Source organism: Pelophylax lessonae, assembly GCF_965119305.1.
Source record: "Pelophylax lessonae genome assembly, chromosome: 9".
Lineage (NCBI taxonomy): Eukaryota > Metazoa > Chordata > Amphibia > Anura > Ranidae > Pelophylax > Pelophylax lessonae.
The window spans coordinates 262,652,975-262,680,825 of record NC_138776.1 but is presented as its reverse complement, the minus strand read 5'-3'; the positions used below and the strand labels follow the sequence as shown (position 1 = coordinate 262,680,825).

Below are 27,851 nucleotides of genomic sequence, written 5' to 3'. Positions count from 1 at the left end.
GTCTCATGTTTCATGCACTGAGGCGGGGTCGCTGTTTCGTTGAGCACACTTCAGAAGGCGGAGTCAGAACACATACAGTAATTGGTGGTCACTCTCTTCGGGGGAGGTATCCTTGTGGCAGTTGGGAACGCCCTAAAGGAGCAGGAACTTTGCTTTTTTATTTTTTTATTTAGTTGAACTCCTAGATAACAGAATCTCTTTAAAAAAAAGAAAACAAATTGTAAAATAGATCTTCTCCAGTAACTATTTTTTTTGTTTAGTTACGTTGGTTTTTTTTTTTTTTTAGTCCCGTGTTAAAAAAAAAGTTCTACTTATCCTCTGCATGCTCCATCGCTGTCCCCCAGCATTTTGCCTATTTGCCAACCGATCGTTTACAAGTCACCCCTTTAGGCGGGGGGGGGGGGGAGTATCATAATGCAAGCTGGACTGACAGTACTACAGGACGGGACTCACATCACTCCAGGACTGGGCTGACAGTACTCCAGGGTGGGGCTCACATCACTCCAGGACTGGGCTGACAGGGCTCTAGGATGGGGCTCACATCACTCCAGGACTGGGATCACAGTACTCCAGGGTGGGGCTCACATCACTCCAGGACTGGGCTGACAGTACTCTAGGATAGGGCTTACGTCACTCCTGGACTGGGCTGACAGTATTCCAGTATGGGACTCACATCATTCCAGGACTGGGCTGACAGTACTCCAGTATGGGACTCAAATCACTCCAGGACTGTGCTGACAGTACTCCAGTATGGGACTCACATCACTCCTGGACTGGGCTCACAGTACTCCGGATGGGGCTCACATCACTCCAGGACTGGGCTGACCGTACTCCAGGATAGGGCTCACATCACTCCAGGACTGGGCTCACAGTACTCCAGGATGGGGCTCACATCACTCCAGGACTGGGCTGACAGTACCCCAGGGTGGGGCTCACATCACTCCAGGACTGGGCTGACAGTACTCCAGGATGGGGCTCACATCACTCCAGGACTGGGCTGACAGTACCCCAGGGTGGGACTCACATCACTCCAGGACTGGGCTCACAGTACTCCAGGACTGGGCTTACAGTACTCCAGGACTGGGCTCACAGTACTCCAGGACGGGGTTCACATCACTCCTGGACTGGGCTCACAGTACTCCAGGACTGGGCTCACATCACTCCTGGACTGGGCTCACAGTACTCCAGGACTGGGCTCACATCAATCCTGGACTGGGCTCACAGTACTCCAGGACTGGGCTCACGTCACTCCTGGACTGGGCTCACAGTACTCCAGGACTGGGCTCACATCACTCCAGGACTGGGCTCACAGTACTCCAGGACTGGGCTCACATCACTCCAGGACTGGGCTCACAGTACTTCAGGATGGGCTTCCCATCCAACCACGACTGGGCTAACAGTACACTAGAATGGGACTCACTTTACTCCAAGAATGGGCTCACATTACTCCAGGACTGAGCGGGGCTTACACATTATTACATGATCCTTACTCAGTCCTGGAAAAATATCCCCCCCCCCCCCCAATGCCAATGGAGTAAGAACAATAAGTCTTGGTGAAGTCACTGGACTGGTTAGGAGACTGTAGGAAATCGTTATGCATAGGAGTTGTTTTTAAAATAAAAAAGAACTAGGAGGGGTGACTTTGGGGGGGGAGGCAAGTTAAATACTTGGAGTTCCACTTTAATAACGTCACAAAAAAAAAAAACAAATCCGCAAAAGATGTCTCAGGAAGAGTCTCTTCCCCCGGACAGGCTGCTCAGTAGCTTATCCATCTTGACTTGCAGAGAGTGCAGAGACTGTTCGATCTTCTCTATACGGGAACCGCCCTCTTCCTCCATATGGGCTTCACTCACAGAAGAGTACACTTCATTAGACGTATAACTCAGTGGTAGGAGATTTAAGACGTCTTCCCGTACAATATGGTTCTGGCAGGACTGTGTCACCTGGATGGATCAATAATACATCTGTGAAGGTTCTCATTTATCCAGGTCACGGTATAGCTAGTAGTGGTTGGTCACCTTCAACTGAACTTGTTCTGTAAAGTTAAAGATGTCTCGTAGCTTATCCAAGGCACTTCATCAGTTTTGTTAAGTGTCAGGAACTGACCCAGGCATTGATATCCACATAAGTAGCACAATCACCAATCCAATCACCATGAAATGTATCAAGGCAGATGTTGATTGTCCAAGAATCAATAGATTAACACCTTGGCACACCTCCTGACACCAAGGATGGTATTATGTAACTATAAAGATTGGTTCCACAACTTTCATATCCATCCACCAAGAAATGAATTGAGGCAGAAGTTGATTGTCCAAGAATCAAATGATCAATACCTAGGCTGGCCTCAAGACACAAAGGATGGGATTATGTAATTAGAACGGGGTAGTTCCAAAACCTTCTAACCCAACCACCATTTAATGTGTAGAAGTTGGTTGTCCAAGAACAGGGTTGGCGTAAAAGTTGTGGAACCTCCCATGTTCTGGTTACATAATCCCATCCTTGGAGTTGGGAAGGCTGCCTAGGTGTTAATTCTTTGATTCCTGGACAACCAACATCTGCCTTGGCACATTCTTTGGTGACTGGATTGGGTGTTGGTGCTACTTCTGTGGATATACATTTTGGGTATGTTCAAGAAACCAAGGATGGGATTATGTAACTGGAACAGAGTGGTTCCACAACGTTCATATCCATCCACTCAGTGGTGTATTTTGGTTTTGTGCTGCCCTAGGCAAGACTAAAATTTGCCCCACTCCTTTTTTAACTGATGTGACTCCCTCCAAAATTGAAGGACTACAAGTCCCAGCATTAACCCCTGAGATCGCACGAGGGGGGGGGGGTGAGGGAGAGAGAGGGGGGGTGGGAGAGTGAGAGGGGGGTGGGTGAGGGAGAGAGAGAGGGGGTGGGTGAGGGAAGGAGAGAAAGAGAGAGGAGGGATGAGAGATAGAGAGAGAGGGGGCAGGTGAGGGAGAGAGAGGGGGGATGAGAGAGAGAGGGGGGATGAGAGAGAGAGAGAGGGGGGATAAAAGAGAGAGAGAGGGGGATGAGAGAGAGAGAGAGAGAGAGAGAGAGAGAGAGAGAGAGAGAGAGAGAGAGGGGGGAATCATAGAGAGAGAGAGAGGGGATGAAAGAGAGAGGGGGGATGAGAGAGAGAGGGGGGATGAGAGAGAGAGGGGGGATGAGAGAGAGAGGGGGATGAGAGAGAGAGGGGGGATGAGAGAGAGAGGGAATGAGAGAGAGAGGGAGGGATGAGAGAGAAGGGGGGTGAGAGAGTGGGGGTGAGAGAAAAGGGGGGTGAGAGAGGGGGGATGAGAGAGAGAGCGCGAGAGAGAGAGAAGGGGGGTGAGAGACAGAGGGGGGATGAGAGAGAGAGGGGGGACGAGAGAGAGAGAGGGGGGATGATAGAGAAAGAGAGAGGGGGTGAAAGAGAGAGAGGGAGGTGAGAGAGAGAGAGAGAGAGAGAGAGAGAGAGAGAGAGAGAGAGAGAGAAGGGGGTGAGTGAGAGAGAGAGGGGTGAGAGAGAGAGAGGGGTGAGAGAGGTGGTTCTAGCAACCAGTGGCCAATAGAGTCTCAGGTAGAGGGGGTGGCTTCTTTGCTGCCCCCCTGCAAAGTGCTGCCATAGGCCTGGGCCTTGTTGGCCTAGGCCAAAATACAGCACTGCATCCACTAAGGAATGTGTGAAGGCAGAAGTTAAATGTCCAAAAATCAAAAGATCAACAACTAAGCAGACTTCAAGACACCAAGGTTGAGAATATATAACTAGAACAGGGTGGTTCTAAAACCTTCTAACCCATCCACCATGGAATGTATAGATGTTTATTGTCCAAGAACAGGGTGGGTATGAAAATTGTGGAACCCGCGCTGTTCGAGTTACATAATCCCATCCTTGGTGTTGGGAATGTTGCCTATGTGTTAATCCTTTAATTCCTGGCCAATCAACATCTGCTTTGGCACATTCTATGGTGACTGGATTAAGGTGTTGGTGCTACCTCTGTGGATAGAAATGTTGGGTATGTTCAAGAGACCAGGGATGGGATTATGTAACTAGAACAGGGTAGTTCCAGAACCTTCTACCCCATCCACCATGAAATGTGTAGATGTTGATTCTCCAAGAACAGAATGGGTGTGAAAGTTGTGGAACCTCCCATGTTCTGGTTACATAATCCCATCCTTGGAGTTGGGAAGGCTGCCTAGGTGTAAATTCTTTGATTCCTGGACAACTAACATCTGCCTTGGCACATTCTTTGGTGACTGGATTGGGTGTTGGTGCTACTTCTGTGGATATACATTTTGGGTATGTTCAAGAAACCAAGGATGGGATTATGTTACTGGAACAGAGTGGTTCCACAACTTTGGTATCCATCCACTAAGGAATGTGTCAAGGATGGGTGTGAAAGTTTTGGAACTACCCCCCTGTTCCAGTTACATAATCCCATCCTTGGTGTTAGGAAGGCTGCCTAAATTTTAATCTTTTGATTCCTAGACAGTCAACATATGTCGTTGAACATTCCATGGTGACTGGATTAAGGTGTTGGTGCTACCTCCATGGATATAAAAGTTGGGGTATGTTCCTAACACCCTATTCAATTGATGAAGTTGCTTGGAAAAGCTATGAAACTTCTCTAACATTACGACCCAAGTCCAGTTGATTATGAGTAACAACTAAATGAGATATTGTGCTGACTTGACCCCGACCGCCAATTACAGGGCATTTGAAGGGACCAGGAGAAAGGTTGGGGGTACACTGAGTGGAGAACAATGCCGCTCCACTTAAATTAGGTCTTGATATCCTAATGCATTTATACAGAACAAACACAAAAAGGGCGCCTCCATCTAAGTGTACAGATTTATTAATATAAAAAAAGAATAATAATCCTTTTATTAAGTCTCTACACTTAGATGGAGGCACCCTCTTACTGATGAACATGAATGGTCTGTTGGAAGCCTGTCTGGAACGTATGGTGAGGACAGGTGTGGAGACTTTTAAACCAACATAAACCCCTGAACACCCAATATCGTTATAACAATATAACACTGTCTCTGCCAATAAAGCTGTAACCAACTCTTCGGGAGGCCGGGTGGGTATGTTCCAATATGCGAGTTGGGTTCCAAGAGGTTGGTTGTCTCAACTCTTCTTTAATAAATAGTTGTTTATTAAATATGTGGTTTGAATCCAATAAAGCTTTGGCTTTGCCCTTCAAAAGACAATTAATCTGGTGCTTTATTTGGGTGGCAGGAGTAGGTTGGGGCTGGAATTTTGATTGGGATGGGTTATGGTTGGGGCTGGAACTATGATTGTGATGGGTTATGGCTGGGGCTGGAACCATGATTGGGATGGGGTATGGTTGGGGCTGGAACTATGATTGGGATGGGTTATGGCTGGGGATGGAACCATGATTGGGATGGGTTATGGTTGGGGCTGGAACTATGATTGGGATGGGTTATGGCTGGGGCTGGAACCATGATTGGAATGGGTTATGGCTGGGGCTGAAATTATGATTGGTATGGGTTATGGTTGGGGTTGGAGCAATGATTGGAATGGGTTACGGTTGGGGCTGGAACTATGATCAGGATCGGTTATGGTTGGGCCTGGAACTATGATTGGGATTGATTAAGATTGGGGATGGAACTATGATTGGGATGGGTTATGTTTGGGGCTGGAACTATGATTGGGATGGGTTATGGCTGGGGCTGAAACCATGATTGGAATGGGCTATGTCTGGGGCTGAAATTATGATTGGTATGGGTTATGGTTGGAGCAATGATTGGAATGGGTTACGGTTGGGGCTGGAACTATGATCAGGATCGGTTATGGTTGGGCCTGGAACTATGATTGGGATTGATTACGATCGGGATGGATCTATGATTGGGATGGGTTATTATGGTTGGGGTTGGAGCAATGATTGGGATGGGTTATGGTTGGGGCTGGAACTATGGTTGGGATGGGTAATGGCTGGGGATGGAACCATGATTGGAAAGGGTTATGGTTGGGGCTAAAATTATGATTAGGATGGGTTATGGTTGGGGTTGGAGCAATGAATGGGATGGGTTACGGTTGGGGCTGGAACTATGATTGGGATTGATTACGATTGGTGACGGAACTATGATTGGGATGGGTTATGGTTGAGCCTGGAACTATGATTGGGATGGGTTATGTTTGGGACTGCAACTATGATTGGGATGGGTTATGGTTGAGCCTGGAACTATGATTGGGATAGGTTACGATTGGGGATGGAACTAAGATTGGGACTGATTACGATTGGGGATGGAACTATGATTGGGATGGGTTATGGTTGGGCCTGGAACTATAATAGGGATCGGTTATGGTTTGGCCTGGAACTATGATTGGGATGGGTTATGGTTGGGCCTGGAACTATAAATGGGATTGCTTATGGTTGGGCCTGGAACTATGATTGGGATAAGTTATGGTTGGGCCCGGAACTATGATTCTCAGGAGTCATGTGTCCTCTCAATACTTTACCTGCATGTCATCTGCTTGGATATAGCTGGACACCAGAGCGTCCTGTATCTCCTCTGAGGTCATGCTCATGTTTACTTCATTCTGCATCTCGTCTTCCGAAACCTCGCTTTCTGAGTAAGAGACTTTCCTCAGAGATACCTCTACAAAGCCAACATAAAATTCAAGAGTTAAATGTGGAGCTGGATGAGGAACATCTACAAAACCGTAAACAAAATCGGTATGAGGGGTCTCACCCACCCTTTAGAATCTTATTCTTTATTTTCATGAACGTTTTTGGCTCGCGGGATTTCAGATCTGAGTAGCGTTTCTGGATCTGACGCTTGGTTCTGGTGGTTCCGAACTTCTCGTAGAGGTGGGAGGACAGCTGGGTCAAGAGTCTGCTTTTATGCTCATGGACCCGGCCCGGGAGTCCGCTCTCCTCGTAGCCATGATAGAGCAGGTACTTGGTGATCTCGTACAGCTCGTTGAAATGGAAGGCCATCGCTCTTTTCCTTGCTGTTATAAGGAAAGTCATGTTATTATTTTTTATGTTTATGACTCATCCAGTGGCGTAGCGTGGGTTGTCAGCACCCGGGGCAAGGTAAGTAATTTGCGCCCCCTAACCCGCAGGATTTTAGCACTCGAGTCTCTTCCATTAGATTAGTTAAAGAAACCCTTACCCCCTAAGCACATGTATTGTTTGTTATGAAAATACTGATGTAATTAAAGTAAAATGCATCTAAATACAAGTTTGAATGACCAGCGCGCCCCCTTTCAATGCAGAATGACCAGCGAGCCCCCTTTCAATGCAGAGAGACTAGCGTGCCCCCTTTCAATGCAGAATGACCAACGTGCCCCCTTTCAGTGCAGAATGACCAGCGTGCCCCCTTTCAATGCAGAATGACCAACGTGCCCCCTTTCAGTGCAGAATGACCAGCGTGCCCCCTTTCAATGCAGAATGACCAGCGTGCCCTCTTTCAATGCAGAATGACCAGCATGCCCTCTTTCAATGCAGAATGACCAGCGTGCCCCCTTTCAATGCAGAATGACCAGCGTGCCCCCTTTCAATGCAGAATGACCAGCGTGCCCCCTTTCAATGCAGAATGACCAGCGTGCCCCCTTTCAATGCAGAATGACCAGTGTGCCCCCTTTCAGTGCAGAATGACCAGCGTTCCCCCTTTCAGTGCAGAATGACCAGAGTGCCCCCTTCAGTGCAGACAGACCACCGTGCCCCCTTCAGTGCAGACAGACCAGCGTGCCCCCTTCAGTGCAGACAGACCAGCGTGCCCCCTTCAATGCAGAGAGACTTACCTGCAATGGCGGCTTCTCCTCAGTTCCCCGCGTCTCTTCGAGTCCTCCCGCCTCCTCCTCTGCCAATGGCATGCGTTCGTCTTTCGGCCAATCAGGAAGCGGGTCCCGCTTCCTGATTGGCCAGGAGGAGGATCCGTGTGACAATAGCGAATTTTCATTCGCTATTGTCACACAATGGGTGGGCTCGGGGCACAGAGCAGTGCTCCCTGGGTCCACCCTTTTTTGAAGCCTATTAGAGCCTCTGGCTCAAATCAGGTGATTAAGAAAAACCCCACTCTGTGACAGCGCCAGGCTGCTGACTTACTCGCTGCTAAGCTGACTGAGCAGTGAGGAGAGGCGGCATAGGCGGGGCTTGGCTTGCAACGCCACCCCACCCTACACCAACGGACAGGTGAGGCACAGTACAGCCCTGCCCCGACCCGCCATTTTCAGCCATAGGGCGGCCGCGCTGGACATTTCCCAGCCTAAAGATGGAGGCAGCTGCAGACAGTGTGTGAACTGTGTATGTCAGAGTCAGACAGACAGAGTGACACTGCGGATGCGCCCCCCCAGATGTTGCGCCCGGTGCGGCCGGCCCCCCCTGCACCCCCCACGCTACGCCACTGGACTCATCTAATAAAATTTGAGCTTTGGGAACTCTTTGGTGTCTATTCATATTGGTTTCATTAACAAGGTCTTGCATACTTCCATTCCAATGGGGGTCCATGTTTTCAGACGCTACTATATTTGCGCTGGTAGACCATTCCTAAAGAACAGCCCACAAAACCTGACAATACACGAATGCCTCGTTTCTACTGAGCGGTAAGGTTTGGTAAGCAATTTTTTGCCATTTCATTTGTCAAAAGTTGTGAATAGTACCCTAATTCTGAACCATACCGTACCACTTTTTTGGGACTCTTTCGTTGGAGTACCAAGCACAATCGTACCGTACCAACAAGGTGGAGCTACACTCTGCAGAACGTTGATTGGTTGACCATTGGTTCACCACGCCTATCAAGTGTCGTCGATCACTACTTTCCGGCTACACCACACCTATCATGTAAGGGTACTGTTGGCGGTGGAAACGCAAGCCTGATCAAGGTGTACCGTTCCGAACCGTACTGAACTGTACCGAACCGAACCGTACTGCTCAGTGGAAACGAGGCATATGTTGTTTATGTATAAAAGAAACAAGTCTGTATGTCTCAAACGTTAACTCCGCTGTCACAAATAACCTGGTCATTTCTTATAATCATCAGCTCCATCTAGAGGTCATAATGGGGTGTTTTCATGATGGAGGTATTTCAGGAAAATACAGCGAATTTGTTATAAATAGACCTAAGAATATCCTTCAGGAAAACATTAAATTCTACATAAAGGAGTGAAAAAAGATGTAGAAAATGTGGAACATTGGTTAAAGAAAAAAAAAATTACCTTTGTTTGCAGAGAAAGCTAATTCCCGTTTTATTAAGTCGGTATGGGGCTGGATTTCATGGTCTGTGAAATAAAAATAAAAATTAACAGGTCAACTGTTTTGCAGACATACAGGTGAATCTCATAAAATTAGAATATCATCAAAAAGTAAATTTATTTCAGTAATTAAATTAAAAAAGTGAAACTCATATATTTTATATAGATGTGTTACACACATGGTGATAGATTTCAAGCATTTCTTTATTTTAATTATGATGATTATGGCTTACAGCTAGTGACACCCTATAATTCAGTATCTCAGAAAATTAAATTTTACATAAGAGTACTGTGCAAGACTGAAGGGAAGGCTGGAGCTCAGATCTGATCAACTATTGCAAAGGGGAAAGGAGAACCTTTAATGTCGCCCCCTACTGCCAGACATACAGCCTGCAACCCTCTCTTGTTGAATTCTAAGGTTGAGCTTACCAAAACTGTCTTCCTCTCTCCGTCTGTGAGTGTTATGAATGCCGATTGGCCGCTTCCTCCTCAGGGTTGGTCTGGTTGCTGTGTATACAATAAACATTTGTCAGGAAAAGTAACAAATCAAGCCAATAAACAGTAAACACTTCTCTACAGCTGCAATTAATGCCCAACTTGTGGCCCTTGGTGCCCCGCAGACAGCAGTTCGTGCTTTCATGGTCTCCAGCAGTGTCATACAATGGGTCTTCAGCCTATGTCTCTTAAAGCATGTCCCCAGTCTCCAACAACTCCTATAGCATGTTCACACTCTCTAACCATCTTTTGTAACAGGCCCATAAGCTTTAACCATCTCTTGTACCAGGCCCATAGGATTTAACCATCTTGTCCACCAGGCCCATAGGCTTTAACCATCTCTTGCAGCACATCTGCCATCTCTGGCAACTTTTTGTATCGTTACATTCACTAAATATTACAAGTGGTTCTTTGGTGATGTCAAGGGCCACACTTGGGACCTCCCACATCAAAAAAAGTTGACCTACACTCCTATAGTCCATGATTATAATAGAGTTCACCTTCGGTTTCTCATGAAATCTGGTGGGCTGAGTCACCCAGACCCAGGAATTTGGAGTGAGTGGAAGCCCCTTGTAGTATCTGTGGTGGTTGTGTTGACCCAGGAACTCAGGGAGAGAGGAAACCTCTTGTAGTATACGTGGTGGGTTTGTTGACCTAGGAACTTGGGGGGAGTGAAAGCCCCTTGAGGTATCTGTGGTGGGTGTGTTTACCGAGGAACTTGGGGAGAGTGGAAGCCCATTGTAGTAGCTGTGGTGGGTGTGTTTACCAAGGAACTTGGGGAGAGTGGAAGCCCCTTGTAGTAGCTGTGGTGGGTGTGTTTACCAAGGAACTTGGGGAGAGTGAAAGCCCCTTGTAGTAGCTGTGGTGGGTATGTTGACCCAGGAACTTGGAGAGATTGGAAGCCACTTGTTATAGCTGCAGTGGGGGTGTTGTCCCAGGAACTTGGGGAGAGTGGAAGCCCCTTTTAGCAAGTCCAGCAGGTGTGTTGACCTTGAAAGTTGAAGCGAATGGAACCCCCTTTGTAGTAGCTTTGATTGCTGTATTGAACTAGAAACTTGGGGAGAGTGGAAGCCCCTTGTAGAAGTTTTCATGGGTGTGTTGACGCAGTAACAAGAGCAGAGTGGAAGCCCCTTGTAACAGGTCCAGTGGGTGTATTGTCCCAAGACCTTGGAGAGACTGTAAGCTCTTTGTAGTAGCTGAAGTGGGTGTGTTGACCTTGAAAGTTGAAGCGCATTGGAACCCCCTTGTAGTAGCTGTGGTGGGTGTGTTGACCTAGGAAATTTGGAAGAGTGAATGCCCCTTGTTGAAGCTTTCATGGGTGTGTTGACCTAGGAACAAGAACAGAGTGGAAGCCCCTTGTAGCAAGTCCAGTGGTTGTGTTGTCCCAGGAAATTAGAGAGAGTGGAAACCCCTTGCAGTAGCTGTGGTGGGTGTGTTGACCCAGGAACTTAAAGAGAGCAGAAGCCCCTTGCCATCTAGAATTGTTCTTTATTCCCAGGTTACACCTGGTAATGATATGAGTGTAGAGGTCAAGTCCTTGCCTCTCGGGATTTTCCTGAGAGAGAGCACATAGCTGTGAAAGGTTTTTGTCTCCTAGTCTTTGGCCTTGGGGAGGAAGCCAGAAGAAGGATTTTGGCTTTCTAGATGCCCATCTAAGCCTAAAGTATCTAAGCTGGCCTGTGACAGAGTCCTAAAGAATCCTGAGCTGGACTGCGGCAGAGGCCTAAAGAGTCCTGAGCTGGCCTGTGGCAGAGGCCTAAAGAGTCCTAAGCTGGCCTGTGGAAGAGGGCTAAAGAGTCCTGAGCTGGACTGTAACAGAGGCCTAGGGAGTCCTGAGCTGGACAGTAGCAGAGGCCTAAAGATTCCTGAGCTGGCTTGTGGCAGATGCCAAAAGAGTCCTGAGCTGGACTGCGGCACAGGCCTAAAGAGTCCTAAGCTGGCGTGTGGAAGAGGGCTAAAGAGTCCTGAGCTGGCCTGTGGCAGAGGCCTAAAGAGTCCTGAGCTGGCCTGTGGCAGAGGCCTAAAGAGTCCTGAGCTGGCCTGTGGCAGAGGCCTAAGGAGTCCTGAGCTGGCCTGTGGCAAAGGACTAAAGAGTCCTGAGCTGGCCTGTGGCAGAGGCCTAAAGAGTCCCGAGCTGGCCTGTGGCAGATGCCCAAAGAGTCCAGACTGGCCTGTGGCAGAGGCCTAAAGAGTCCTGAGCTGGCCTGTGGCAGAGGCCTAAAGAGTCCTGAGCTGGCCTGTGGCAGAGGCCTAAAGAGTCCAGACTGGCCTGTGGCAGAGGCCTAAAGAGTCCTGAGCTGGCCTGTGGCAGAGGCCTAAAGAGTCCTGAGCTGGCCTGTGGCAGAGGCCTAAAGAGTCCTGGGCTGGCCTGTAGCAGAGGCCTAAAGAGTCCCGAGCTGGCCTGTGGCAGATGCCTAAAGAGTCCTGAGCTGGCCTGTGGCAGAAGTCTAAAGAGTCCTGAGCTGGCTTGTGGCAGAGGCCTAAAGAGTCCTGAGCTGGCCTGTGGCAGAGGCCTAAAGAGTCCTGAGCTGGCCTGTGGCAGATGCCTAAGAAATTGGAAGGTAGTTGCCCTTTCCAGCATTCCCTCAGCTGGAAAATGCTCCTGGAGGAAATCAACTTTTACCATAAGAGACCTACTGTGTTAAAGGTACCTGCATGGGATAACCATGCATGACAGGTCATTGTGATACCCCATGTTTATAACACCTGTGGCCTAAGAAACCATCATGCAGTGGTTGTATCCTTGAACTCTTTTGTCTATGAGTATTTTTGTCATTCATCTAATCCAAGGTGACTTTACTGATCTAAACAGGCCTTTAAAACTTGTACATAAGCTGTAAAGTCAATAGAAGTTGTGTGTGTAATGGTATCGTGCGTTGGCACCCTAGTTTGTCAGGCCGCCATTTCGTTCAAACGCTGTCGCAAGCATCCATCTTGTGTTGCGAGCTTAGTTGACAGTGTTAAAAACCAAATGGGTCATTCTTACCAGCCTCATCCCCCCAGCCTTTTGGCAGTGTTAATGACCCCCTGGGTCACTGAATGCCAGGTTCCTGCACAGCTGTCATTTTTCACACCTGTAATATACACAAGCAGACTGACCGCACAGAAATTCCGTCTCCTCGTCCTTAGAGTTAATTGGTAATCTGAACACAGCCATATGGCTCCTAGGTTATTCGAAAATGACACAGTTAACCACAAAACTTCCTGACTTTATACACAAGCAAGATATGTCTCTAGAAAAAATATATTTGAATGCCAGATAAAATACCGATCAAATTATTATCAAACATGAACACCTTCATGCCTAGGAAAGACAAGCTATCGATCAAATGCCTTACAGGTCAGAGGTTATTCCGAGATAACCCATGTTTAGATTCTAAAGATAGGACATTCAAACAAATAAATAAATATCGGTTTCAAGCATGTAACCGTTACATACCTCAAGATATGAGTGCTTTTAATAATCTGTCAAACCGGGAGGCCCCTTAGCAGTTTATAGACTCAGAGCCTATTGGCCAAGTACTTCTGGTGACACCCCTGGGGGGTCAGTGAAAAAGGGCAGGAACTGATCGAGAGCTCAGTTCTCATCTTACCATCAAAGCGGAAACACCACGCTGGAGGACCGATCATGTTCAGCTTCTGAAACTAAGGTAATACCAGGACCGTTTTAATGCAAGTATTTTCACCCTTTATCTCCATATTTCTAAATTGCTGTATTGTGTCTCTATTTCTTTGTAACCCATTTTTCTGTAAATATTTTTATTCGCACCAATTTTAAACCTTTCTTATAATCAAACCTTATTTTGAAAAGTGTTAACTTTGTCTCTAAGCTCTTAAACGCCAACTGACCCAAAAGAACCTGCCTCCTGAGAACGCTACTGCTTAGGCTAACCTATCTGAAACATTCTTGTCTGAGGTGACAGTGTGTGTTACAGACGGTTATTCTAAAGTCATAAGTGATATTTGTATAATCACGAGCGTCCGCTGGGCTCATTCAAACGTAGTGGTGGTGGCAGAGAAAGGGTTAATTGCTTAATTAACCCGGTGACAATCGCTCTCAGTCTGCTGGCATCTAGATTGTGGTCCCGCAAGCTGGACAATCTGTGAGCTGGGTGCAGCTGAGAGTGGCATTGTTACGCAAGTGACGGCAGGGTGTGAGATTGCTTGGTCTTTGGTCAAGAGGTGGATGAGAAGGCCAGGTGTCTGATACCCGCCACCGTCACAGTGTGCACAGAACATACACAAATGGAAAGAAAATGCAGAACATTTTTTTGCACCTCACCTTCGCTGACCTCCACAGGAACTTCTTCCTCCTTAATTCTCACTTGCACTGCTCCAAAGTCTTTTAGAACCTGGTAATCGTCCCTTGAAAACTCTGGGTTTTCTCCACCACCAACAGGAGAACGATTCATGTATTTGTTCTTTAATGTTCCCTAAACGCGGGATTATAATTAAATCAGAGAGTGTGATCTTGTTTTGGCTTTAATAAGACTCATTACCAAAATATGGTTTCCACCTACCTGATGATGGTGAGGGATGGTGGGATCCACCTGTGTGGAAGTACGAGGACGGAGACATCTCTCTGGTGGGTTCCCATTACTGGATCCATCTGTAGGAAACACACACACTGACTGAATACATTGTTTCTATGTGTTTATCAGATGATGGGGGATCTAGGTGGATCCTCCGTACTGCTCTCTCCTTTACAATAAAGTCTCCTCTTACCCGGTGATGTGAGGGGCGGCTGATTCTCCATCATGACGTCCTTGTAGAGATCCTTGTGTCCTTCTAAATACTCCCACTCCTCCATGGAGAAATAGACAGTGACATCCTGACACCTTATAGGAACCTGACACACACAATGATACAGTCACCATCCAGACACATCCCTTGTCTGTTACTGGATAATGTCCCAGAATTCCCACCACCGCTCACCTCTCCCGTCAGCAGCTCAATGATCTTGTTGGTGACTTCTAGAATCTTCTGTGCATTTTTGCTTTCAGGTATCAGTGATTGAGGTGGTGTAGTGGATTTCGAGAATCTCCTCCAACCTCCTGACAAACGAGGATGACTGCTGGGAGTCAAACACTCGCCGGTCCTCTTCTTCACCACCACGTAATCCTGTTACAAAAAGGCATGCAGATCCCACTACATACATTCCCAGAATCCTCCTCACCTCTCCGGTCAGGTCTGTGTTTTATTAATAGAGATAAGAGTGATGTCATGTGACCTCCCAGAATCCTCCTCACCTCTCAGGTCAGGTCTGTATTTTATTAATAGAGATAAGAAGAGTGATGTCATGTGACCTCCCAGAATCCTCCTTACCTCTCCGTCATGTATTTTTTTTTTAATAGAGATAAGAGTGATGTCATGTGACCTCCCAGAATCCTCCTCACCTCTCAGGTCAGGTCTGTATTTTATTAATAGAGATAAGAGCGATGTCATGTGACCTCCCAGAATCCTCCTCACCTCTCCGGTCAGGTCTGTGTTTTATTAATAGAGATAAGAGTGATGTCATGTGACCTCCCAGAATCCTCCTCACCTCTCCGGTCAGCAGGTAGATGATGTTCAGTGTGAGGTTTAATATTTTCTGTGTCACGTCCATATTGTCCTTGTCCATTGTGATTGCTAATCTCAGCCTGAACTGTGAAAACATAACAGAAAAATTACCTGTCATGAGGCAAGAAAGGAAGAGAAGAGAGAAAGAGAGACTGGATGAGGGGAGAGGAAGAAAAGTAAAGAATGGAAGAGAGGAAGGAGAGGAAAGGAAAAGAAGGGGGGTGAAGAGGGGAAGGGGAAAGTAAGATGAGGAAGAGGAGAGGATTGGGAATGGAAGAGAGGAAGGGAAGTAAAGGAACAGGAAGAGGGTGGGGAGGGGAAAGTAAAGATGAGGAAGAGGAGAGGATTAGGAATGAAAGGGTGGAAGGAGAGGAAATGAAGAGGAGGAGGGTGGAGAGGGGAGGAGGGAAGGGGAAAGTAAGAGGAGGAAGAGGAGAGGATTGGGAATGGAATAGAGGAAGGTGAGGAAAGGAAAAGGAGGAGGTGGAGAGGGGAAGAGGGAAGTGGAAAGTACGATTAGGAAGAAGAGAGGATTGAGAATGGAAGAGAGGAAGGAGAGGAAAATAACAGGAAGAGGGTGGAGAGGGGAAAGTAGAGATGAGGAAGAAGAGAGGATTAACGATAAAAGAGTGGAAGGATAGTAAAGGAACAGGAAGAGGGTGGGGAGAGGAAGAGGAAGAGGGAAGGGGAAAGTAAGATGAGGAAGAGGAGAGGAGAGGACTGAGAATGGAACAAAGGAAGAAGAGCAAAGGAGCAGGTGGAGGGAGGAGAGGGGAAGGGGAAAATAAGATGAAAAAGAGAAGAGGATAGAGAATGGAAGAGAGGAAGGGGAGGAAAGGAACAGGAAGAGGGTGAAGAGGGGAAAAGGGAAGGGGAAAGTAAGATGAAGAAGAGGATAGGATTGAGAACATAAGAGAGGAAGAAGGGGAGAAGAACAGGAGGAGGGTGGAGAGGGGAAAGGAAGATGAGGAGGAAGAGTGGATTGGGAATGGAAAAGAGGAAGGAGAAGAGAGGAATAGGAGGAGGTTGGTAAGGGGAAAGGAAGATGAGGAAGAAGAGAGGATTGAGGATGGAAGAGAGGAAGGAGGAAAGGAACAGGAGGAGGGTGGAAAGGGGAAAGGAAGATGAGGAAGAAGAGTGGATTGGGAATGGAAAAAATGAAGGAGAGGAGAGGAACAGGAGGAGGGTGGAGAGGGGAAAGGAAGATGAGGAAGAAGAGAGGATTAGGAATGGAAGAGAGGAAGGGGAGGAGAGGAACAGGAGGAGATTGGAGAGGGGAAAGGAAGATGAGGAAGAAGAGAGGATTGGGAATAGAAGAGATGAAGGAGAGGAAAGGAACAGGAGGAGGGTGGAAAGGGGAAAGGAAGATGAGGAAGAAGATAGGATTGGGAATGGAAGAGAGGAAGGGGAGGAGAGGAACAGGAGGAGATTGGAGAGGGGAAAGGAAGATGAGGAAGAAGAGAGGATTGAGAATGGAAGAGAGGAAGGAGAAAAGAAACAGGAGGAGAGTGGAGAAGGGAAAGGAAGATGAGGAAGAAGAGTGGATTGGGAATGGAAAAGAGGAAGGAGAGGAAATAAACAGGAGGAGGTTGGAGAGGGGAAAGGAAGATGAGGAAGAAGAGAGGATTGGGAATGGAAAAGAGGAAGGAGAGGAAAGAAACAGGAGGAGGTTGGAGAGGGGAAAGGAAGATGAGGAGGAAGAGAGGATTGGGAATGGAAGAGATGAAGGGGAGGAGAGGAACAGGAGGAGGGTAGAGAGGGGAAAGGAAGATGAGGAGGAAGAGTGGATCGGGAATGGAAAAGAGGAAGGAGAGGAGAGGAATAGGAGGAGATTGGAGAGGGGAAAGGAAGATGAGGAAGAAGAGGGGATTGAGAATGGAAGATAGGAAGGAGGAAAGGAACAGGAGGAGGGTGGAAAGGGGAAAGGAAGATGAGAAAGAAGAGAGGATTGGGAATAGAAGAGAGGAAGGAGGAAAGGAACAGGAGGACGGTAGAGAGGAGAAAGGAAGAAGAGAGGATTGGGAATGGAAGAGAGGAAAGGAACAGGAGGAGGGTGGAAAGGGGAATGGAAGATGAGAAGGAAGAGAGGATTGGGAATGGAAGAGATGAAGGAGGAAAGGAACAGGACGAGGGTAGAGAGGAGAAAGGAAGAAGAGAGGATTGGGAATGGAAGAGAGGAAAGGAACAGGAGGAAGGTGGAGAGGGGAAAGGAAGATGAGGAAGAAGAGAGGATTGGGAATGGAAGAGAGGAAGGAGAGGAGGGTGGAGAGGGGAAAGGAAGATGAGGAAGAAGAGAGGATTGAGAATGGAAGAGAGGAAGGAGAAAAGGGACAGGAGGAGGGTGGAAAGGGCAAAGGAAGATGAGGAAGAAGAGAGGATTGGGAATGGAAAAGAGGAAGGAGAGGAAAGGAACAGGAGGAGGTTGGAGAGTGGAAAGGAAGATGAGGAAGAAGAGAGGATTGAGAATGGAAGTGAGGAAGGAGGAAAGGAACAGGAGGACGGTAGAGAGGAGAAAGGAAGAAGAGAGGATTGGGAATGGAGGAGAGGAAAGGAACAGGAGGAGGGTGGAGAGGGGAAAGGAAGAAGAGAGGATTGGGAATGGAGGAGAGGAAAGGAACAGGAGGAGGGTGGTGAGGGGAAAGGAAGAAGAGAGGATTGGGAATGGAAGAGAGGAAAGGAACAGGAGGAGGGTGGAGAGGGGAAAGGAAGATGAGGAAGAAGAGAAGATTGGGAATGGAAGAGAGGAAGGAGGAAAGGAACAGGAGGAGGGTGGAGAGGGGAAAGGAAGAAGAGATGATTGGGAATGGAAGAGAGGAAAGGAACAGGAGGAGGGTGGAGAGGGGAAAGGAAGATGAGGAAGAAGAGAAGATTGGGAATGGAAGAGAGGAAGGAGGAAAGGAACAGGAGGAGGGTGGAAAGGGGAAAGGAAGATGAGAAAGAAGAGTGGATTGGGAATGGAAAAGAGGAAGGAGAGGAGGGTGGAGAGGGGAAAGGAAGATGAGGAAGAAGAGAGGCTTGGGAATGGAATAGATGAAGGGGAGGAGAGGAACGGGAGGAGATTGGAGAGGGGAAAGGAAGGCGAGGAAGAAGAGAGGATTAAGAATGGAAGAGAGGAAGGAGAAAAGAAACAGGAGGAGGGTGGAAAGGGGAAAGGAAGATGAGGAAGAAGAGTGGATTGGGAATGGAAAAGAGGAAGGAGCGGAGGGTGGAAAGGGGAAAGGAAGATGAGAAAGAAGAGAGGATTGGGAATGGAAGAGATGAAGGGGAGGAAAGGAACAGGAGGAGGGTGGAAAGGGGAAAGTAAATGAGGAAGAAGAGGAAGAAGAGAGGATTAAGAATGGAGGAGAGGAAGGAGGGAAGGAAAAGGAGGAGGTTGGAGAGGGGAAAGGAAGATGAGGAAGAAGAGAGGATTGGGAATATTAAAGAGGAAGGAGAGGAGGGTGGAGAGGGGAAAGGAAGATGAGGAAGGAGAGAAGGGTGGAGAGGGGAAAGGAAGATGAGGAAGAAGAGAGGATTGGGAATTGAAGAGATGACGGGGAGGAAAGGAACGGGAGAAGGGTGGAGAGGGGAAAGGAAGATGAGGAAGGAGAGAAGGGTGGAAAGGGGAAAGGAAGATGAGGAAGAAGAGAGGATTGGGAATATTAAAGAGGAAGGAGAGGAGGGTGGAGAGGGGAAAGGAAGATGAGGAAGAAGAGAGGATTGGGAATGGAAGAGAGGAAGGAGAGGAAAGGAACAGGAGGAGGGTAGAGAGGGGAAAGTAAGATGAATCTGTATTTTCGGAACCTCTTATATCCCATGTGTCTGACACCACACGAACGCAGAAGAAGAGCGGAAGAACAGAGAGGAGCGTAGGAGGTGAATATTACCCCATACCTGTTCCCATACAAATTTCATGGAAGACATTTATCAATTCTGTAACCCCCCCGGTAACCGAGGAGCGGTATGACTGATTTATTACAAGGTGACAACTCCAGTCATAAATTCCTCTTGTGGTGGCTCTAAAGTCCCACTATGACACCCCCCTCCCCCACTCCTTCATTGTGCTTCTGTAATAAATCTGCCGCAGTTTGCTTCCCCCGGAAATTCGCAAATACACAGTAAACCGGTCACAGAGACTTTGCTGAGGTTGACTCAGCCTGGTTTGCATTTTATAAATGGCCCGCTACGTGTTATTTATAAAGACACACATATACAAACATATAAATACAAAACATATGTATGGATACGCACTCAGGTATATAATAGGGATGTGACCTGTACAGGTCCTAGAGTGGGAATGCACATTTAGAGGTTGACCCCCCTTCAGCCCACAAGGCACATGCTGAGCGGTCTGTTACCGAGGAGGCTGCACAGTGCAGCTCACACTCCACCCCCAACACTATTAATAACACAGATGAGACCTTTTTGTTCCATAAACTGACCTCTCTGTACAAACCTGGTCAGCAGCTGCCTGATAATGTCCCCTTGTCGCACAGGATGCTGGGAAATGTAGTTTTTTTCCCCCCTCAAGAACAATTTCCTTCTGACTTCCATTTTCTTGTAGTCCTTATCCGGGGACATTTTTTAAATATGTTGGAATTACATCATAACTCTTGGAAAAACAATAATATCTCATGCATTTACCTCTTTTATTATGTTCCAAACACTGTTATATCTTTTTATTATTTTTTGTTGAATTTGAGTATCGCGTCCTAGCAACATCTGTATAGGTCTACAACAAAATGGCCTCCATGACGATATGCGTTTGTTGTCCAGCAACTGGCCCCTGCTACCCATGAGGCTGTGCAGTACCTGACTGCTGCTGGAGAGGGCAGAGTGCATCTTATATGGAGGAATGGTGAGCCTAACTCCACCATGAAGAGCACCATGCCAGACATGGCGGGACGGATACTGGACCTCACCCTGGAGATCATCTACCTGCTCACCGGAGAGGTGAGGAGGTTTCTGGGAGGTCACATGACATCACTCTTATCTCTATTAATAAAACACAGACCTGACCGGAGAGGTGAGGAGGATTCTGGGAGGTCACATGACATCACTCTTATCTCTATTAATAAAACACAGACCTGACCGGAGAGGTGAGGAGGTTTCTGGGAGGTCACATGACATCACTCTTATCTCTATTAATAAAACACAGACCTGACCGGAGAGGTGAGGAGGATTCTGGGAGGTCACATGACATCACTCTTATCTCTATTAATAAAACACAGACCTGACCGGAGAGGTGAGGAGGATTCTGGGAGGTCACATGACATCACTCTTATCTCTATTAATAAAACACAGACCTGACCGGAAAGGTGAGGAGGATTCTGGGAGGTCACATGACATCACTCTTATCTCTATTAATAAAACACAGACCTGACTGGAGAGGTGAGGAGGATTCTGGGAGGTCACATGACATCACTCTTATCTCTATTAATAAAACACAGACCTGACCGGAAAGGTGAGGAGGATTCTGGGAGGTGACATGATATCTCAGTTGAGTGTACTAGCATTGCAAAGCTTCGAACGTAAAAGTTTATTTTCTCATTTTCTAGGATTATGTCATTGTGAAGAAGTCTGGGGATGACCCGACCTCAAAATCATTGCCCAAGAGCCAGAGCCCCATCTCATTTCTTCCACCTTTCTCCCTGATACCTGACATCAACAGTGGCAAGAAGATTGTAGAAGTCACCAAGAAGATGATGGAGCTGCTGACAGGAGAGGTGAGCGGTGCTGGGAATTCTGGGACATTATCCAGTAACAGACAAGGGATGTGTCTGGATGGTGACTGTATCATTGTGTGTGTCAGGTTCCTATAAGGTGTCAGGATGTCACTGTCTATTTCTCCATGGAGGAGTGGGAGTATTTAGAAGGACACAAGGATTTCTACAAAGACGTCATGATGGAGAATCAGCCGCCCCTCACATCACCGGGTAAGAGGAGACTTTATTGTAAAGGAGAGAGCAGTACGGAGGGTCCACCTAGATCCACCATCATCTGATAAACACATAGAAACAATGTATTCAGTCAGTGTGTGTGTTTCCTACAGATGGATCCAGTAATGGGAACCCACCAGAGAGATGTCCCCGTCCTCTGTATTCCGGCAATTCTACACAGGAAGATCACACCATCCCACTACATGGCCAGGTACATGGTCTTGAGGGTCATAGCTATTGTGAAATCACCCTTATATTCTACAGTTTCATTTCTTTTTTGGGGATTATTTAGATTGATGATCTGGTTGTGGTTAAAGTGGAGGAGATCGATGGTGATGAAGAAGAAACATATTCGATGGAGGAACAACCCTTTTCAGATGAGGAAAGTTCTCCAGATACCGTTGAAGGTTAGTTATGAATCTCAGAAATAAAATGTGTCTGATAATAAGGTAGATATTACGGCGGAGTTTAGGATTTTGTTTAAAAGAGTTCTCCTTTGCCAAAGCCTCAAGTCAACTGGGCAAGCCTGCTTTGTTGTAGTTTTCAGAACGGAAGCTGTCCATATGGGCAGGGGTCTCTGCTAGGGTTGCCACCCATCTGTGGAAGCCCACAGTCTACAGAAGGGGACAGCAGGAGACAGGTATGCAGTCCATCACTGAGCACCACTGTCTCTTCCTGCCCCTCTCTGACCTGCTGCCCCCTAGTCAACTCCACTGCCCCCCTGTCCCCCCCCCCAGTTCACAATGCTGACCTTCAGTCCACCCCGCTGCCCCCTAGTCTACACCGCTGCCCCCCAGTCCTCTCTGCTGCCCCCCTGAATCCTGCCCCTCTCTGAGCTGCTGCCCCCTAGTCCACTCCACTGCCCCCCTGTCCACACTGCTGACCTCAGGTCCACCCCGCTGCCCCCCTGTTCATACCGTTTACCCCCAGTCCACCCCACTTCCCCTTGTCCATCCCTCTGCCCCCCAGTCCACCAAGCTGCCCCCCAGTCCTCTCTGCTTCCCCCCAGTCCTCCCTGCTGCCCCCCTGTTCATACCGTTTCCCCCCCAGTCCACCCAACTTCCCCCTGTCCATCCCTCTGCCCCCCAGTCCACCAAGCTGCCCCCCAGTCTACACCGCTGCCCCCCAGTCCTCCCTGCTGCCCCCCAGTCCTCTCTGCTGCCCCCCTGTCCACCTGAATCCTGCCCCTCTCTGACCTGCTGCCCCCTAGTCCACTCCAATGCCCCCCTGTCCCCCCCAGTCCACACTGCTGACCTCCAGTCCACCCCGCTGCCCCCCCTGTTCATACCGTTTACCCCCAGTCCACCCCACTTCCCCCTGTCCATCCCTCTGCCCCCCAGTCCACCAAGCTGCCCCCCAGTCTACCCTGCTGCCCCCCAGTCTACCCCTCTGCCCCCCAGTCCTCCCTGCTGCCCCCCTGTACATACCGTTCCCCCCCCCAGTCCACCCCACTTCCCCCTGTCCATCCCTCTGCCCCCCAGTCCACCAAGCTGCCCCCCAGTCTACACCGCTGCCCCCCAGTCCTCCCTGCTGCCCCCCTCTGTCCACCCCAATGCTCCTCTGTCCATCCTGCTGCCACTTTAATCCACCTAAAAGTGTCCAAGGTCTTTTACAATGTATATTACTACTACTGAAGAAAAATTGCCGTAAAACTGCAGTAAAGTGTTCTGGTTCGGTTTCAAGAAAAGATGGCAACCCTAGTCTCTGCTTTCATTGAAAACTTCTCATTAATGGGAAGACCCCTGGCAAAAGATCTGCCCATGCCAAGCTCTTTAACAAGTTTTGGGAGCGGAAAAATTTGTTTTAATTTAACCGAATGTAATACCAAACCTTCAAGACTGACACGGCTACCACATTCACTAAGCTCCTGGGACTTTGAATCTCTGGGTATGCTCTACTATACAAATAACCAGATATGGGAGTAAGTCACACATGTGCAAGTCACAAGCAAGTCTCAAGTCTTAACCTTCAAGTCTCAAGCAAGTCCCAAGTTACTGTGGTCGAAAAGCAAGCAAGTCAAGTCGAGTCCCTGCTAGAAGTCAAGCAAGTCATTTATTTTGGTCAAGTAACAAATCAAGTCACAATACCGATCTACCCCAATTTTCACCTTTAAATCAGTTAAAAGTCAGTGGTCAGGAAAGGTTTTGTTTTATTTTCAACATTAACAAAACTGCTTAGTGCTTTTTTCTTGGCATATTAAAGAAACACTTTGAATGCCCAAACAGGTCAAAATCCTTCGTCCGGTCATATTTCAACACCACAGTCACTGAAAACATGTTAAGTATTTCCATTGTTCAACAGCCAGTGTCCTAAAAATCAGAACACACTGAGGTGTTTTAAGTGACTGTGGTGTCAGAAACATAACAGGCACATTCATTTTGCTTTAACACATCTTGAGAAAATGCAAATATTTAATAACTTAAAAAAGTAGTCATTTCGAGTCATATGTCTCAAGTCAATGTCAAGTCTCAAGTCATGAATACCAAGTCAAAGTCAAGTCGAGTCTTTTATTAATTTTAGTCAAGCAAGTCTCAAGTCCGCAAACTGGTGACTTAAGTCTGACTTAAGTCAAGTCATGTGACTCAAGTCCCCCACCTATGCAAATATCAACCAGACATGGTCTAGAACCTGGTCCTCCTACTGTTGTGCTATTGGCCAGAGAGGATGCCCATCAAACTGATGGGCAGGAATTGGAAGGGTAAGGGACCAAGTTCGCAACCCCGTAGTTGATCTTCTCAAAAAGCATGGTCTTTAGTTGTATTCTGTTTTCAATAACTTTGTTTTGTTTTTTTAATTAGACGGTCGAAACCTTAAGAGAACCTCAGAGGGAAGAGTCAGGTTTCATCCAGATTGCGATTCAGAAGATAAGAGTACACAACATTCTTCAGGGGAAAACACTTTTGCCCTAAATACACATCCGGGATTTTTGGCCCGCCCAGCTAAACCCTTCATCCCCGAGGGACCTTTTCCTGATCATTTACAGACATTTGTCCCAACTATCTATCCGAGACTTCAGAGTACGAACCGGTCACTACACTCTTCTAATTCTGAAAAATCTTGCAAAGATACATTGGATACAGTTCAGCATAGCAAACCTCACGAGGCTGGTAAGAACGATTCGTGTTCTGAGTGCGGCAAATGTGTTACCGAGAATTCCTCTCAACACGCTGAAGAGAAGCGGTATCAATGCCTCGAGTGCGGCAAACGGTTCTTCTTCAAGTCAGACCTCACTGTGCATCAGAGAGTTCACACCGGTGAGGAACCCTATCCCTGCTTCGAGTGCGGCAAAAGCTTTTCACACAGGACGACTTTGGTCTGCCACCAGCGCATGCACAGAGGAGAAAAACCGTTCTTGTGTTCGGACTGCGGGAAGTGCTTCACAAGGAAGTCTTGTCTGCTGCAGCACGAGAGAATTCACACGGGCGTCAAACCGTACGTCTGTTCGGAGTGCGGGAAGAGCTTCAACCAAAAATCATCTCTGATTAGTCACCAGAGAGGCCACAGGGGTGAGAAACCGTTCACGTGCTCCGTGTGCGGGAAGTCTTTCACGCGGAGTTCAAGCCTCGTGGTCCATCACCGTTTTCACACTGGGGAGCGCCCCTACACCTGCCTGAAGTGCGGAAAGTGTTTCTCTCAAAAAGCGAACTTTGTCAAACATCAGAAGATCCATGCGCGTTGATTTTTTCGGTTTCAGAAGCTTTTTTTTTTAAAATGAAAGAACAACTGCATACAAGTAGATAAAAACACGTACTTTTTATCAAAAGCCAGAAGACTGCTCCCTGGGCATCTGGAATAATTATCTGAAATATGTCTTTAGTATTACACGAAAAGTGAACATCGATAATGTGCTCATATTGGAAGTGATGGGTGGGAGGGGGGTACTTATGTAGGCTTAAAAGAGGGAGAAGGACAGGGAGGGTGTCAATAGTTTGCTAATATTCAACAGTATTCCACAGATCTGGTAGTGGGGGGGGGGGGGGGCAGCACAAACCTACAGAAGAGTAAGGTTTGAAATGTGTTGACAACCTTCTTATGGGACAACAGGGCAGACAGATTACAAGAGTAGGTATGTTACCTCCACGAAGCACTTTACAAATCCTTCCAATGGAAAAATAGTTCCTGTTCTTCCCACTGTGTGGGAACCTGGAGGGTAAATATGTGAATGCATTGGCTTTTGCCAACTGAATTGTGCATGAAAGAATAAGATAATGGGAAACAGATATAGGATAGTGTCTTGGGGAAGTTCCTGATCTGTAGACAAAGATGCATTAAATAAAGGTAAAGTGTTTTCCCAACTCCGCCTTGAGATCTTCTCTGTATGATTCTCCTAATATGAATATTGGGGCTAAATTGCTTCCCATACAGGAAATGTCTAGTTCCTGGTGCAACTCTGACCCAGATAGGCTTAGAGTAATACATTTGACTTTGGACCATGAGGACTGCTAGAAAATTGACTTCTTAATTCATCCCCCCACCACCTTCACCATCAGTCCAGTCCATAGATTATCTATATCCTGCCAACACTAGTAAGATGACTTCCTTATTCATCCCTTCTCCACCACCACCACCACCTTCTCCAAAGGACCAGTCCATAGATTATCCATATCCTGCCAACACTAGTAAATGGACTTCTTAATTCATCCCTCCTCCACCACCACCTTCACAACCAGTCCAGTCCATAGATTATTCATATCCTGGCAACACTAGAGAATTAACTTTTTAATTCATCTACCCCCATCACCACCAGTCTAGTCCATAGATTATCCATATCCTGGCAAAGCTAAGTAATTGGATACTTAACTCATAACCCCCACTGGTCCAGTCCATAGATTATTCATATCCTGGCAACACTACAGAATTGACTTCTTAATTCACCCCCCACCCACCACCACAAGTCCAGTCCATAGATTATCCATATGCTGCCAATGCTAGACATTTGACTTCTTAATTTATCCCTCCTCCACCAACAAAACCTTCACCACCAGTCCAGTCTATAGATTATCCATATCCTGCCAAAGCTAGAGAATTAACTTCATAATTCATCTCCCCCACAACCATCAATCCAGGCCATAGATTATCCATATCCTGGCAAAACTAGATAATTGGCTACTTAACTCATACCCGCCCCCCCCCCCCCCCCCAACCAATCCAGTCCTTAGATTATTCATATCCTGGCAACGCTAGAGAATTGATTTCTTAATTCATCCCTCCTCCACCACCACCACCTTCACCATCAGTCCAGTCCATATATTATCCATATCCTGCCAATGCGAGACATTTGACTTCTTAATTCATCCCTCCTCCACCACCTTCACCACTAGTCCAGTCCATAGATTATTCATATCCTGGCAACGCTAGAGAATTGACATCCTAATTCATCCCCCACCACCACCACCACCAGTCCAGTCCATAAATTATCCATATCCAGATAACACTAGACATTTGACTCCTTAATCCATCCTTCCTCCACCACCACCTTCACCACCAGTCTAGTCCATAAATTATTCATATCCTGGCAACGCTAGAGAATTGACTTCTTAATTCATCTTCACCATCAGTCCAGTCCATAGAATATCCATTTCCTGCCAATACTAGTAAATTGTCTTCTTAATTCATCCCCCCACCACCTTCACCACCAGTCCAGCCCATAGATTATCCATATCTTGGTAATGCTATAGAATTGACTTCTTCATTCATCCCCACCACCAGTCCAGCCCATAGATTATCCATATCCCACAATACTTGTTAATTGACTACTTAATTCATTAGCCCACCACCTTCACCAATAGTCCATAGATTATCCATATCATGGTAACGCTAGAGAATTGATTTCTTAATTCATCCCCACCACCAGTCCAGCCCATATATTATCCATAGCCCGTGAATACTAGTAAATTGACTTCTTAATTCAGCCTCCCCACCACCTATCCATATCTAGGAAACACTAGAAAAATGACTTCTTATACATCCCCCCCACCCCACAACCACCACCAGTCCAGCCCATAGATTATCCATAGCCCGTCAATACTAGTAAATTGACTTCTTAATTCAGCCTCTCCACCACCTTCACCACCAGTCCAAAGATTATCCATATCTAGGAAACACTAGAAAATTGACTTCCTAATACATCCCCCCCACAACCACCACCAGTCCAGCCCATAGATTATCCATATCCTGCCAACGCTAGTAAATTTACTTCTAAGTTCATCCATCCATCTTTACCATCTTCACCACCAGTCCAGTCCATAGATTATCTCCCCACCCAACACCACCTTTACCACCATCCAGTGCCATTCTTCTAAGAGGGCAGAATTGGTGACCGGAATGGGACTGCTTGCTCCAAATTTACTTTTTTCAGGTGATAATTTCTTCATAGTTGACAGGGAAGAGAGTGGCAATGTCAGGGCAGCCTGTGGCCCTTGAGGTAAGCGGTAGTAATGAAAGAGGGAAATGTGGGCCTGTATTCTCTTGAGCAGTGGTCTCCAAGCTGTGGCCCTTTGCCTCCCTTTATCTGACCCTTGGGGCACATTGATAAATAATCACAATCTTGATGCGTGTCCTTGGAAAGGGTATACGCGTTTTGGGGGCTCACCGCTTCTTCAGGAACAACAAGGATTTTTGCACACAAAAGGAATACATAAGTAAACATAAAAATACTT

The 27,851-nt window shown here is 47.2% G+C and overlaps 3 protein-coding genes across 4 annotated transcripts; 1 reads left to right on the top strand and 2 right to left on the bottom strand.

Annotated features, from left to right (window-relative positions):
- Positions 1-296: 296 nt before the first annotated feature.
- Positions 297-14,319, bottom strand: LOC309562840 (uncharacterized protein). 2 transcript variants are annotated; one of them, XR_014225642.1, is made up of 8 exons: positions 14,236-14,319; positions 13,998-14,148; positions 9,650-9,727; positions 9,185-9,247; positions 6,719-6,976; positions 6,482-6,621; positions 789-1,943; positions 297-611 (listed from the first exon to the last, which is right to left on the bottom strand). XR_014225642.1 is itself a non-coding variant. In XM_082267155.1 (7 exons), the coding sequence occupies exons 2-7, from the start codon at positions 14,125-14,127 to the stop codon at positions 1,725-1,727; spliced, it is 888 nt and encodes a 295-aa protein (XP_082123281.1). In that variant the 5' UTR covers positions 14,128-14,148; positions 14,236-14,319; the 3' UTR covers positions 751-1,724. The 2 variants fall into 2 exon arrangements, 1 of the variants encoding a protein (XP_082123281.1); XM_082267155.1 differs by lacking the exon at positions 297-611 and having other exon boundaries at positions 751-1,943.
- A 53-nt stretch (positions 14,320-14,372) lies between these two features.
- On the bottom strand, positions 14,373-19,739 carry LOC309564426 (gastrula zinc finger protein XlCGF66.1-like; the record flags this gene model as incomplete). Its single annotated transcript, XM_082269056.1, has 4 exons — positions 19,696-19,739; positions 15,258-15,359; positions 14,651-14,836; positions 14,373-14,564 (listed from the first exon to the last, which is right to left on the bottom strand). Exons 2-4 carry the CDS (start codon positions 15,333-15,335, stop codon positions 14,373-14,375), a joined length of 456 nt encoding a protein of 151 aa, XP_082125182.1. The 5' UTR covers positions 15,336-15,359; positions 19,696-19,739.
- Positions 19,740-19,996: 257 nt separating this feature from the next.
- On the top strand, positions 19,997-21,090 carry LOC309562934 (gastrula zinc finger protein XlCGF48.2-like). The gene is made up of 2 exons (XM_082267262.1): positions 19,997-20,206; positions 20,812-21,090. Exons 1-2 carry the CDS (start codon positions 20,129-20,131, stop codon positions 21,073-21,075), a joined length of 342 nt encoding a protein of 113 aa, XP_082123388.1. The 5' UTR covers positions 19,997-20,128; the 3' UTR covers positions 21,076-21,090.
- The last annotated feature ends 6,761 nt before the right edge of the window (positions 21,091-27,851 follow it).